At 43.6% G+C, this 15,059-nt stretch overlaps 1 protein-coding gene across 1 annotated transcript in view; it reads right to left on the reverse strand.

Moving 5' to 3' along the window:
• The window catches only part of PDK3 (pyruvate dehydrogenase kinase 3), a 75,015-nt gene extending 66,680 nt beyond the window's left edge, over positions 1–8,335 (reverse strand). Inside the window, exon 1 of the mRNA XM_081222374.1 lies at positions 7,956–8,335. Coding sequence (XP_081078500.1) covers positions 7,956–8,061 — 106 coding nt within the window. The 5' untranslated portion in view covers positions 8,062–8,335. The remainder of the gene's footprint in view (positions 1–7,955) is intronic.
• Between the last annotated feature and the right edge of the window lie 6,724 nt (positions 8,336–15,059).

Consider the following 15,059-nt stretch of genomic DNA (forward strand, 5'->3'; position numbering starts at 1 on the left):
TACAAAATGTACACACTCAAAAACAAAATGCCATTGCTTCTCTCTTTTCCTAACACAATTTAAAAAAAACAAAACCCCCAAAATCTCCTCATTTTCTCCAGGAACAAAACCACTCTTCTCCCCAGTAGTAATCAGGCTTTAAGGAGCGTGACTTACAAACTCAAGGCTTTCCAAAGCAGTCATTTGCAACCAAAGTCAACTTCGCAGTGGATACTGGAATCTTAAAATACTTTCTAAGGAAAACAGAGGGCAGCTGGGCCTTCAAACCTCAAGAAGAGTAAAAACAGGGAAACTGGTTGCTGCCTTCTAATAGCTAAAGGCTCCAAGGTTCAGAGAACCAGTGTAATTATGATACAAATCTTTTCTGTGAAAAGAAGACAGAGTTGTCAGACAACCTATTGTCAGACAACCTATCTTCTGGTGGTTTTATTTCAGAGATGCTATATTTAAATGTGGGGACATTACAGAAGTTTAGACCTATGTAACAACTGACTAAATTAAAGTGACATCATGTTTAACAACCTTTAGATGGAGTCAATAATCACCACTTATGAAGCGCCCACTCTGGGCAGAAAGCAAACAGCCGAGGAAGCTGTGAGAAGGGTACAAAGAACAGGTGAGTGCCTACCCTCTGGAAAGAGACAGTTTAGAACAAAATCAAAGAACAGGAGCCAGAAGCAAATATGTTTAATACAAGTGCAGCTGTGCAAAAGACGAGTGCAAAGGAACTGGGAAATAAAACAGAAAGTCAGTCTGTAGGGAGCGGATCAGAGTGATTAATGAAGGAACCTGAAGTGGACAGGGTAAAGCTGAAAGATGAAAAGCATGTCCAGATGAAAATGTGAATCATTTCCTATGAACTCATTCAAGATTCAGAAGGTGCTATCTTTAAGTTATGTCATACAGTCCAAGTTCTCCTTTTCTTACATCGCTAAGAGAACTTTAAATTCTTAACAACCACTTAACAGAAAGACCTCAAGCTTTTGCAAACATCACAAAGAACCACGGTAAAGTTAACTGCCATTCAAAGACAGTTAATTGGTCCAAAACTCCTGAGAGCAACAGGTTTACAGGAAAAAAAGAGTAAAAGTTATACTGAGAAATAAAATCAATAAATGTTTATTCTGAACATTAAAATGTGATATTTCTATTACTCCTTATAAGGAGTTAATATATACTGCCTGAAGCCTCACTGTCCAATAGAAACCTGTGAGCCACACACGTAATTTTAAACTTCCTAGCAGCCATATGAACATAAAAAGAAACAGGTGAAATTTTTGATGTTTTATTTAATGCAACATACCCAAAAAAATTACCATTTCAACGTGGAATCAATACGGAAACATACTGAGATATTTTAGTATTTTTTATATTAAGTCTTTGAAATCCAGTGTGTGTCATACTAACATCTCAATTCAAAAGCTAAATTTCTATCAGAAATAATTGGCCTATAATTAGATTTCATCAAATTTAAAGTTAAGGTAGATTCACATATCCAAACTGTTCTAACACACTTAAAAGTTTTCAATTAACTGCATCAAGTGTCACTTTTAAGTTTAAATGTAAATTAAATCAATTCAGTTTCTCAGTCACAACAGCCACATTTCAAGGGCTCAATAGGTTCAACTGGCTAGTGGTGACATATTGGACAAAGAAAGTCTAAATAAATCAGTAGAAAGATAATCCCTGGAACCAAAAATTCAAACCTAATTACTAAAAGAAATATAACAAAACAAAGCAAGATATATAATATGGTAGAAAAATTACAGGTATTAAAAACATAAAGTGAAAGAAAATTATAGATGTTTATCGTTACAGATGACAGATCTGTCATAGCAGTAATATAAACTGGTTAAACTTAACCACATAAAAGAAAAAGTTTGACTCACAAAGCAAAACCCAGCTTTATACTACATTTCAAGAAATTCAGAAATGCTCTAGCAGAAAATGAAAACAAGAGGCAGATAGGGCTCCGGATCTCAATGTCACATAAGGATGAATCCAGGCCAAAAAGCACTGAACTAGTCAAAGGGCAGCACTCTGCACCCTAAAGCGTGCATCTTGAAATGACAATTAAGGATATCTAAGCAGCAAATGTAACATTAACAGGCACAAAGCAAAAACCATAGACAATATCTGGAGAAACAGAATCGGATTATTAGGAGACCTGAACTTCTTTTGACCCATGACAGATCCAGTAGATTAAAAAAGGCAAAGGTATAGAAAACTCAAATAATATAATTAATATGGTAGATTTGATATATGAAGCTCTGTAACCTGAGAAGAGAACATAACCTTCTTTTTGCTGCCCAAGGAACAGTGACAGGAAATGAACACAGATTGGACTACAAAGCAAACATCAATAAATTAATGATTCCGATAACAACATTCTCTGATCACAATGCAGCAAAACTAAAAATCAACAAAATTAAAATACAGGGTGCACTTCTACTGGAAATTTAAAAACTCAAGTCTTGGGACTTCCCTGGTGGCACAGTGGTTGGGAGTCCGCCTGTCAATGCAGGGGACATGGGTTCGAGCCCTGGTCCGGGAAGATCCCACATGCCACGGAGCAACTAAGCCCATGCGCCACAACTACTGAGCCTGCACTCCAGAGCCCGCGAGCCACAACTACTGAGCCCACGTGCCACACTACTTAAGCCCGTGCGCCTAGAGCCCGTGCTCCGCAACAAGAGAAGCCACCGCAGTAAGAAGCCCACGCGCCACAACGAAGAGAAGCCCCCCACTTGCCTCAACTAGAGAAAGCCCGCACGCAGCAACGAAGGCCCAACGCAGCCAATAAATAAATAAATTTATAAAAAAATAAAATAAAATAAAACTCAAGTCTTAGTTCACATAAGAATAAAAACCTGAAGATGCAGAAGAGCTGGGAAGAAAAAGCATCAAACACTATACACATCAGCTGCTAAAGCAGTGTTCAGAGGAATGCCTGTAGCCTTAAATACTGAAATAAACAACAAAGAAGAAATGAATTTTGCCGTTCAAAAAGAAAGAAAAATAACACTGAGCACATGAGGGGGAGTTAATAAAATCAAAGTAGACATTAATGAACTAGAAAACAAAAGTCATAAAGCTAATAAGTGAATCCAATCATATAAACCAACAACTAATCTAAACACAAAAGAGGGGGAGAATATAGAAGGAATAAAGGGGGAACAGCCACAGAGAAAATTAAGACTAATTACTATCTCAGCTATGCAAACTGGCTTTAAAACCTTGATGACTAGGATCATTTTCTAGAGAAATACATCAAAATGGATTCTAGAAGAGATAGAAAATCTATCCAGATCAATACCACAGACTAGAGAAACCTGTCAAAAAGCAACAGTTTAAAAGGTTTCATGGGTGGATTCTACCAGATCTTTGAAGACCACATAGTTCAAAAGATAAACTGGTCTTAGTGCAAAAAAAAATGTATTTCTTCTGAAACAAGCGTGACATTGATAAGAAAATCTAACAGACTGCACATACACACAACATCCACAAACAGCATGTGGAGATCAATATTATGAACCCAGGAATTCATCAAACTATTCTCTCTAGTACTGTATATGCTTAAAATTTTCCATAATAAAAAGCTAAAGTTAAATTTTTTTTTACTCTGTAAAAATAATGAATCACTATGCTGTACACCTGAAACTAATATAATCTTATAAATCAACTATACTTCAATTTAAAAAATTTCTTTACTCAAGGAGAAAAACATTTTATCTAGATACACTTTTTGACTTATCAAAAGTTTGACAACAATGTGGTAAAAGTGTAGGAAAATAGGTACTCTCAGAAACTTCTAGTGAGAGGACAGACAGACAACCTCGATGGAAGGCAATTTGACAATATTTATCAAAATTTCAAATGCACATAGCCTTTGGTGTAGAAATGCCATGCTTAGGTATCTGTCCTATATATATGCTCACACACACATGAAATGATGAATACAGTAATTCAGTGTAGCACAGGCTGTCATAGCAAAGATTGGAAACAACCTGCTAGCCGTCAACAGAGAGTTGGCTAATGAATATAGTGCACTCATATAAACAAATTCTCAGAAGCCATAAAAAAGTCAAAGGAAGTTCTGCAGTTACGATATGGAAAGCTGTCTAAGGAATTAAGTTTAAAAAGCAAGGTACAGACAAAAGTTTTACAAGTTGCCATTTATTTTAAAATGGGGAGGCTAGTGGACAAAAGTAGGAAGCTGACTTTTCTATGTCCTTTCGTACCTTTTGAATTTGGATCCATGTAACTATAATCTCAGACCATAAAGAATCTCTTTTGTTTTTAAATCCTACCTTTCACAGCGCACTATTGCCCTATAAACTCATGATCCATTTACAACGCTTGCTATTCTTATTAAACTTGCTAACTGTGTGCAAGGCCATGTTTCAAGTAAAGATTGAGCTCAAGAAAACTCTTATTTTTTTTTTTTTTTTTTAATTTTATTTATTTATTTATGGCTGTGTTGGGTCTTCGTTTCTGTGCGAGGGCTTTCTCTAGTTGCGGCAAGTGGGGGCCACTCCTCATCACGGTGCGCGGGCCTCTCATTATCGTGGCCTCTCTTGTTGCGGAGCACAGGCTCCAGACGCACAGGCTCAGTAATTGTGGCTCACGGGGCTAGCTGCTCCACGGCATGTGGGATCTTCCCAGACCAGGGCTCGAACCCATGTCCCCTGCATTGGCAGGCAAATTCTCAACCACTGCACCACCAGGGAAGCCCAAGAAAACTCTTATTTTAAAGGGCATAGAGAAACATGGCCCACAGATGAAAGGGGGACAACTCTAGATCCAGAAGATCATCTAATTAGTGGTTCTCAACCCTGGTTATGCTTAAGAACAACCAAAAATACCACTGCCCAACCCCCCCAGAACATTTATAGTAAAGTCTGGAGGATGGGGCACAGGCATGAAGACCATGCAGGCATCTAAATGCTTTACAGCAGTAGTCCTCAACAGAGGGTGATGCATTTTGCTCCCCTGGGGGACATGGTGGTGTCTGGAAACATGTTTGGGTGTCACAACTCATGGGTGGAGGGAGTGCGGGGGGGCGCCGGGGTGTGCTACTGGCATCTAGTAGGGGGAGGCCGGGGGTGCTGCCTTCCTAAACCTCCCACAACGCACAGGACAGCACCCCTCCTCCACCAAACAATGACCTGCCCCAGAAAGTCAAGAGTGCTGAGACTGAGCAGGCCTCATTTCAAATAAAGTCACTGCTTCTGAAGTAACACCCAGTTTTAGCCTTCCCTCTTAAACAAGGAAGATCATCTCATTTACTAGTGGGGATACATTCGCAAAAGAAAGCTGTTTCAGTGCCCACAGAAACCACAATATGCTGATGCGGTTCTAACAAATACTGTAAACGTGAAATTCCGTGGATATCCTTTCTCTGGTCCCTGTCCAGGTATTCTAGTCCCAAACTTCAGTCCCGTTTGCAAAGTAGCCAGGGAGAACGTCACAAAGTGGCAGTCTGTGGGTCAACATAGTTCACGCAACTGTTCTGTTTGAGCCCTAGGTCTTGAAAGTATACTGAATCGGCGGCGGGCAGCTTGCCCTTCTGGAGCCGGCATATACGGGGTGGATGGGGCTGCCATGGCCCCCCACCCCAAGCTGGCTTCGTGTAGTCATCTGCTGCTCCCACTCAGGGCCTGTAAGCACCGGGGGTGGCCCTCCCCTGCAGTGTTCTCCAATCATTCAGGGGCATAAAGCCTCTTTACTCTTCTTCCTTCTCACCTTAAAAATATCCCCACACCCTTTCTAAATTCTCAAACTCCCGCACCACTTGCCAAAATCGGACTTCTATCCAGAGCTGGAAGAACCAAGAGAAAGGTAGAAGTCGAAATGGCCTTTGTGTGACAACCCTCTTCTAGTTGTTGGCATTAAAGATAGACTGCCTGCCACCTGGTTCGTCTCTGGGCATTACAAATGAGCCTTGAGTTTCTAGCACATTCCACTGCAATTATATATAGCTCTTCTGTGAGCTTCCTTATAAGGAAAAGACTTCAATTATTAGGCTTCTTCCATTATCCTAGATTAGAGTATCCCCTCCACTCTTCCCAACATAGGTCAGAAGGCTTTTATGGGAAATACCTATCCAAAGATTTGGTAGTTTTCTTTTAAAAAGCTCATCCCTTTTCCTTTGAAATTAAGATCACACCGTTTGGGAACTGTGCTTTAGAGATGACCTTATACAATCCACGTGTTTTATCGACGGGGACAATGAACCCCAGTGAGGTTCAGTCACTCAGCCACGGCCAGGCTCCTGAGTCAGTGGCACAGCAAGAATTAGAACCTTTCTTTCCAGATAATGGTCCCATGGGCTTTCCACGATAACACTATGCCCCACTGTGGTTTTCCTACTCAAATAACATCTCTTCCCAGACACCTATTAACATGGTAGATACTAGCTGCTATAGAAATAAATAAACCAAAATTTCGCCAAGCTATGAGAGGTATCACTTCAACTTTGAGGGTGGAAGGAACTGGGAGCCTCTGGATTCTTTCTGTTCCTTTTATTGTGAATTAACCTGTCTCAGTTTACCCCAATGAAAAGTCGATACCTTCAGAATCTCTCTAAACCATAAATTAGGGATAGAATGTTGCTATTTATAGCAACAGCGACATTTTCTTTCTAAACTCTGGAGTCAGGGGGCTGCCTCAAACCTCTAAAATCCTCACAAGTGGCCACAGATGGTAAAGTACAACTGCTGAAAAGCTTCTGGGACTGAAGTTTAAGATGCAAAGATCAACATGCCACTGAACCCTGACTTTCCTCATCATTCGCTGGCAAACTGGCTTCTTAAAATTTAATTTGGTCTCAACTTTAACCTATTCCTCTCTTCCTATCCTAACTTAAGTATGGACAACATCACATGGTGCTTACTGGGTCTTCCATGAATGTGCTACCTACTCTGCACTTAGGTTTTTATGCCCACGTGGCACCATCTCTTGACATTTACTTCAAAGTCATTAAACGACCAGCCGCCCCATTATTTCCCCTCAAGAGCGTGGAACACCTTTGCTGCTCCATTTTCTTTTCCTTCCAGGATGCTGCGTTCCCTCCTGATAGCTGGGTGCGCACTTTTGTTTTAATACTTTCAGGTGTTTCACAACCAGCTGCCTCGCATTCACCCAACTGAGAGGATTCCCTCCGCGCTTGAAACGGCACCACTCTGGGGAAACACGATCCAGTTAACAGAAGGTCGTGGAATCTCCTCCCATCTCAGCTAGGCCTCAGGCAGGGTGGGGGCCGGGTCTTCTGCGCTCCCACCTCAATTAGTGGAAGCCGCCCGACAGGGGAGAAGGTGGGACACAGAAGGAGAGGCGCGGCGAAAGGTGCTGGCACGAAACCCTGCTCTGTGACGCTAGGAGCCCACACGTCCGCTCCTCCCAGCATCTAAGGCTTTTGCAGTCCAGGCCTCTAACTGCTTTAACACAACACGAACGAGAGAGCAGTTCGAGTCCTGCCGCTCCGGCCACACAGGAGCACCTTAAGAGCAGAAAAGGAACAAAATACCATTGCATAATTTATTCGACCTCAAAGTGTTTCTAAACAGCCCTTACCCAATCCAAAAAGAAAAAAAGAATCTAAATATAAAAACGTTCAAAAGCCACCCACACTCCGCTCCGAAGTTTTAAGGGCGGTGAGGTGTGTGTCAAGTAGATTTGAAGCTAACGACGGCAGCTTTGGAGAGTCCCGCCCGGGATGAGGCTCCTCGGACGCGGTTTCTGTGTCTCCGGGTGAGCCCCCGGCGGGTGTGCGGGTACCAGGCCATGCCCCTCTGCGCCCCGAAATCCGAGCCCCCGAGCATCCCGGAGCCCCGCCCGCGGTTCCAATGGACTTTGCCCAGAGGCGGCGGAGACCCGCGGCGGCGGGCCCGGAAGGCAGCGGCCCCACACCCCGGGGCCGTGGAGACCGTGGCGACCCGCGGCCCCGCACTTACCGAAGTCCAGGAACTGCTTGATGGAGAGCGGCGATGGCGAGAAGCGCGAATAGCGCTCAATCTGCTTGGGCACCGGCTGCTTCAGCAGCCACCGGAACAGCCGCATCCTCGTCGGGGCAACGCAGAGACCAGTCAAGACGCTCAAGCGGCCACAAAGGCCGGTGCAGCCGAGCCGCGCGGATTAGGCAAGTTCGCCAAGCGCACAACCCTGGCCTCCGTCTCGGCCTCGGCGACGCGGGTGCAGCCGCCGCAGCAGCACCAGCAGCACCACCAGCAGCACCACCAGCAGCTCCCGTGCCCCGGCCGCCCGCCCGCGGCTTCCCCAGGCCCCGCCCCCGGGGGCGGCGCCAGCCGCCGTACGTACGCGGCGCGCGGGGGGCACGAGGGGCGCGCGGCCGCACGCGCTGGCTGCTGATTGGCCGCTGCCGCCCTCGCTTTCTTTTGCCGGAGTGCCGCCGGGGCCGCCCCCTCCTTCGCTCCCGGGACCCAGACAGGCCCGGCAAGTGCAGCTACCCCCGGTCCCGTCCCGGGCTAGGTCCTCCGCGGCCGAAAGGTGGCGGAGGTACAAGGGGACTGGGAGGAGATCCGGAGCCCTCGCCCGGAATCCGATCCTAAGCGCTGCTCAAGGCCCCTCTCCACCGAAGGCACCTCTTCCGGGAGGCCTTCCCTGGATCAGCTGACTGTTGCACTTCAGGGTATTTGTTGCGTCTTGACACTTTTTCATCTTCTGTTTACCACTTAACTATACTGGCTGCTTCATGCCCTCCACCACTGCCACTACCGTTGGGCAAAAATAAACTCACTGGTTCGGATTCCTGCCTGCCCCTCACCATTGGACGGGATTCATTGTAATGTTACTCTGTTTCATGTCCGCCCCTCTCCACCCCCGCCTGGGCCAACTCCTTTGGGCAAGATTAATTGTTAAGTCACTGACTGTTTCATGCCACCACCGCCATCACCACCATTGAACGGGGTCAATTTTAAGGTCAATGACACTTCATTTAGTCCCTCCCCCTCTCCCCCCCTCCCCGTGAACTCCCCCTAACACCACTAGGCAGGATTAATTGTAAGGTCACTGTGTCTTTGTTTCATGTCACCCCCCCCAACCACTACCATTGGAAAGGATCAAATTTAAGGTCTCAGGCACTGTCTTTCATACCCCCTCACCTCCACCACCACCATAGGACAGCCCCCTGACTCTTTTTCATGCCTCACCACCACCAGCACCACTACTTCTGGACAGGAGTCTGTGCTTACACTATGTATTACACTTACACTATGTTAGGTATTGTTTGTATAAGAGTGAACTTGAACTCAGGGCTCAGTATATGCAATCATTATTTCCTAATGTGAAGTACAGCTTGCTTTAACTATTTCCACCAAACCTTGCTTTATTTTTGGCAACGTATAAACATCAACTAAATGAAAGGTAGAATGTTCTCTGAGGAAAGATAAAAATGTAACTGGAAACCACTCCTTTGGTCTGATTGGACTGGTTTTCTCAGTGAGCAAGATTATTGGTGTGTAGCTATTTAGCTTTTGTGCCTTCATTGGGTTTCTATGCACCCAATCCTTTGCTTAATGCTTGCACCTCTACTCTGAACTTAAAAGAGAAAAGTAATACGTATACTCAAAGACATCCGCTGGTCCTCCCTCACTTCTAGATTTTCAAGTACGTCTTGGTCATCTTGACGGTGGTATGGTATGTAGACTACCATGTATTTTCAAAACAAAAAGCTGAAAAAACATACGAACAACCTCTTTAACCAGGAGCTTTGCCAGAAGAGCTAAGCAATCGTGTTGGTGTGCATGGGCAGACGAAAAGACCTGTGGCCTGTGATTCCTCCAGTGACTTTCTCGGGTGCTACCAGGAGGCATGTTGTACCTGGTGGCAGTTGTGGGAGTCGATGAGCAGGAAGAAGTTGAATATCGATGGAGAGGGGTTTTTCCCAACCTAAGCCGCAAATCGCTGCTGATCTTCACCTGAGCTTGGAAAGACTTGTTTCACTCCTTCCTTTTTTACTGAACAAAATGCTACTTTAAATCTATGTATTCTGGGGCTTCCCTGGTGGCGCAGTGGTTGGGAGTCCGCCTGCAGATGCAGGGGACACGGGTTCGTGCCCCGGTCTGGGAGGATCCCACATGCCGCGGAGCGGCTAGGCCCGTGAGCCATGGCCGCTGAGCCTGTGCGTCCGGAGCCTGCGCTCCGCAAGGGGAGAGGCCACAACAGTGAGAGGCCCGCATAACGCAAAAAAAAAAAAAAATCTATGTATTCTGATTTACTGAATTGTCATGTGCCTAGTTTTATTAATGTTTCTCCAAAAGGTGGCAAAGTCTCAGAAGTTGGGAACGATATGATAGAGCCTCGTGTAATAGAAATTGTGCTGGTGCAGGGCTCAAATGACCCAGTCCTAAGCTTGGTTCTTTTATTAACTAGCTGTGTGACCTTAGACAAGTCACTTAGCCTTTCTGTGTCTGTGACTTCTTATGTCAGACAGGGCTACCTGATTTCTCTCCCTGGCATTTGTGACAATCAAATGAAATAAATATTTAATATAAACACAAGATATGGTTGTACCTCTTTCATCCAACTATTTATTTATTTAAGCTAAAAGTTTCATGTTAACTGGCAAAATCCAGAAGCTAAACCAGTGGGTTGATTTCAGTGCTGGTTGTAGTTATAAAAGAAGGATCTTGAGAGAAATAAATAGATCTTGATGAACTCTTTTCAATTATTTGTACACACCAAGGTCTTGCCCAAGCTCTGCTCCCAGTAGCTCTCAAAGTGAGATCCCTGGTCCAGCAGCAGGAGTGTCACCTGGGAACTTGTTAGAAATGCAAACTCTTGGACCCCACCCCAGACCTACTGAATCAGAAACGCTGGGGGTGGGGCCTGGCACTCTGTTTTAATAAGGTTATGGGGGTTTCAAAGATATGGCCACAAATTCTTTGATATTCCTCCCCTCAAGAGATGGCGCTTAATTCTTCTCCCCTTGAGTATGGACAAGAAGTAGTACTCACTTCTACCACATAAAGGATGGCCAAAAGTGATGAGATCTCACTTGAAGATTAGGTTATAAAACAACTTCTGTCCTACCTGACCAATACTCCTCAAGACTATCAAGGTCATTAAAAACAAGGAAAATGGGCTTCCCTGGTGGTGCAGTGGTTAAGAATCCGCCTGCCAGTGCAGGAGACACGGGTTGAAGCCCTGGTCCTGGAAGATCCCACCTGCCGCGGAGCAACTAAGCCCGTGCACCACAACTGCCGAGCCTGCACTCTAGAGCCCACGAGCCACATCTACTGAGCCCACGTGCCGCATCTAGTGAAGCCTGTGCGCTCCAGAGCCCACGCTCCACAACGAGAGGCCACCGCAATGAGAAGCCCGCGCACCACAACGAAGAGTAGCCCCGGCTCGCTGCAACCAGAGAAAGCCTGCATGTAGCGATGAAGCCCCAACAGACAAAAATAATAAATAAATAAAAATAAAATAAATTTATAAAAAACAAACAAAAAAAAAAAACAAGGAAAATAAGAAAAACTGTCACAGCCAAGAGAAGCCTAAGTAGACATGACAACTAAATATCATGTGCTATCCTGGATGGGATTCTGGAACAGATAAAAGGACATTAAGGTAAAAACTAAGGAATTCGGCATAAACGAAGGACTCTGGACCAAATTTGTTTAATAATAATGTATTAACATATGTTTATGAATTGTAATAAATGTACCATACTAATGCAACATGTTACCAGTAGGGGAACTGGATATGGGACATATGGGAACTTTGTGTGCTGTCCTCGCAACTTTGCTGTAAATCTAAAAGTGTTCTTAAAAAAATCAAGTCAATTATACAATACACTATTGACGACTATAGTCATCACATTATATGTTACATCAGAACTTATTTATCTTATAACTGGGAGTTTTGAAAGTCGCTAAGAGAGCAGATACTAAAAATTCTCATCACAAGGAAAAATATTTGTAACTATGTGAGTCTATGGATGTGAACTAAATTTATTGTGGTAATCATTTCACAATATATACATGTATCAATCATTTTAGTGTACACCTTAAATTTATACAATGTTATTTATGTCAATTATATCTCAATGAAACTGGAAAAAAAGCAGTACCTTTTGGTTCCAAAATGTAAAATCAAATATATTCAAATAATATAAAGAAAATATTTAAGATAGCAATGAAAATATTTTATAACCATGGAATAACTATTGAACATTTAAAGGACATGAATTACTACTACTACTACCACTACTAATACTAATGTCAACATTTAAAAAAAGACTGTGGCTTCCATGTTAGGGTTTTGTCTCCCCCCCTTCCTCTGTCTCTGTGTCTGTGTCTCTCTCTTCCTCTCTCAAAAGCCACCTGCCAGGCTTCAAGGCAGTCCTGTGGAGAAGCCCACAAGATTGAGTTTGGAAGCAAATCCCTTTGGAAGCAGATCCTTTCCCTGCTCGGCACCTTGACTGTAACCTCGGGAGAGACCCCAAGCCACAACCACTCAGCTAAGCAGCTCCTGGACGCTTAGCTGAGGAATGCTCACAGTTTGTTGTAATAAATGCTTGTTGTTTCCAGCTGCTAACTTTTTGGATAATTTGTTATGCACTAATAGTTAACTAATCTACAAGCCCTCCAGGTGATTCTGACGCATGCTCAAGTGTGAGAACCAATGGATAGACCTAGAGATTATCATACTAAGAGAAACACAAATATCATATGGTATCACTCATATGTGGAATCTAATTTTTTTAAAGATACAAATGAACTTATTTACAAAACAGAAATAGACTTACAGATATCAAAAACAAACTTATGGTTACCAAAGGGAAAACGTGGGGGGCGGGAGGGATGAATCAGGAGCTTGGGATGAGCATACTAACCTTAACTATATGTAAGATAGATAACCAACAAGGACCAACTGTATAGCACAGGGAACTCCAACTCTACTCAATATTCTGTGATAACCTACATGAGAAAAGAATCTTAAAAAGAATGAATATATGTATAACTGAATCACTTTACTGTACACCTGAAACTAATGCAACATTGTAAATCGACTATTCTCCAATAAAAATTTTTTTTAAGTGTGAGAACCAGTTTCCTGTACTATGCACCCTATTCCTTCTTGTTAATGCCTCAGACCTCAGCACGGTCAACACTTAGACATCAAGGGAGGCCTTCCCCCATCATAAACGCTATTCATTCCCCTTGCTGTATGGTTTCCTGACTCTGTTCCTCCCACTGTAACACTCAAAACACTTTGTTATCGTTTGATTAATGCCCATCTTCGGCACTAGACATCAGCCCTGTGACCACTGGGCCCAGGTCTGGCTTATTCACTGCTTCATCCTCAGCGTGTAGCGTATGTACCAGTCACTATTTAGGTTCACAACAAATATTTTTTAAAATAAATGAAAACTGACAATAATAACATCAAAACCAGGGCTTCCCTGGTGGCGCAGTGGTTGAGAGTCGGCCTGCCGATGCAGGGGACACGGGTTCGTGCCCCGGTCTGGGAAGATCCCACATGCCGCGGAGCGGCTGGGCCCGTGAGCCATGGCCGCTGAGCCTGCGCCTCCGGAGCCTGTGCTCTGCAGTGGGAGGGGCCACAACAGTGAGAGGCCCACGTACCACAAAAATAAATAAATAAAATAAAATAGGGCTTCCCTGGTGGCGCAGTGGTTGAGAGTCCGCCTGCCGATGCAGGGGACGCGGGTTCGTGCCCCGGTCCGGGAGGATCCCACATGCCGCGGAGCGGTTGGGCCCGTGAGCCATGGCCGTTGGGCCTGCGCGTCCGGAGCCTGTGCTCCGCAACGGGAGAGGCCACAGCAGTGAGAGGCCCGCGTACAGCAAAAAAAATAAATAAATAAATAAATAAAAATTAAAAAAATAAAAAAAATAAAATAAAATAAAAAAGGGCTGAGAACTATATAAAAAATAAAAAATAATGTACACTTCATTAAATAATATTTTGATAAATCCAAAATCCAAAGTGGACTGGAACAGATGAGGAAAAAATAACCCCTAATTATCTCATCATCAATCACTGGTCGCTGGATCTTGTTACAAAACACCTCCACCATCACTTGACTTTATGAAATCCTGGTCTCCCTGCCTTTTCCTCCTGTCTCTCTCTCTTCACTCTCAACTAACATTTTTTGAGCACCTACTATGTGCTCTGTGAAATTACCTATGTTGTCTCTTCACAGTAAATCTGATGAATGAATATTATCCTCATTTTACAGGTGAGTGAACTAAGACACAGAAAGCTTAAACTAATTTAAGATTACCCAGCTTGTAAATGACAGTCCAGATTTGAATCCAGGTCTCCTGACTCTCAATTCTATGTCTTTCATAATACCAGCATGAATTGTTTTTAATAGACTTTTTTTTAAAAGCATTTTTAGGTTCATAGAAAAATTGAGCCTCCCCCACCATCAACTCCCACCAGATGGTACCTTTGCTACAATCAGTGCACTTACATTGACACATCATTATCAACCAGAGTCCATAGTTTACATTACTGTTCACTCCTGGTATTGTACATTCTATGGGTTTGGACAAAAGTATTGCCCTAAAAATCCCCAGTTCTCTGCCTATGCATCCCTCCCCATCCGAACCCCTGGCAACCACTAATCTTTTCACTGTCTCCATAGTTTTGCCTTTTCCAGAATGTCATATAATTGGAATCATACAGTATACAGCCTTTTCAGATTGTCTTCTTTCACTTGACAATGTGCATTTAAGACTCCTCCATGTCTTTTTGTGGCTTGATAGCGCATTTCTTCTTAGGTCTGAATAATATTCCATTGTCTGGGTGTAGCCTAGTTTACTTATCCATTCACCTCTCGAAGGAAATTTCGGTTGCATCCAAGATTCACTAGCCCACCTTTTGATTTTAAAAGTGGAAAGTAAGAATGTGAAGATGAGTGAACTAGAGGACAGACAACTACTTAACTTTTACTAAATTTATATCTTGAATCAAATATGTGTGTGATTTGAAGCGGTAGTTCTATCCTCCCAAGGGCCAAGATTCTTGATTTTTTTGACAAACTGTTCTGGGTGGCGCAAATCCTCCTGAAG

Source organism: Mesoplodon bidens (assembly GCF_964165515.1).
Source record: "Mesoplodon bidens genome assembly, chromosome: X".
In the NCBI taxonomy this organism is placed as follows: Eukaryota; Metazoa; Chordata; class Mammalia; order Artiodactyla; family Ziphiidae; genus Mesoplodon; species Mesoplodon bidens.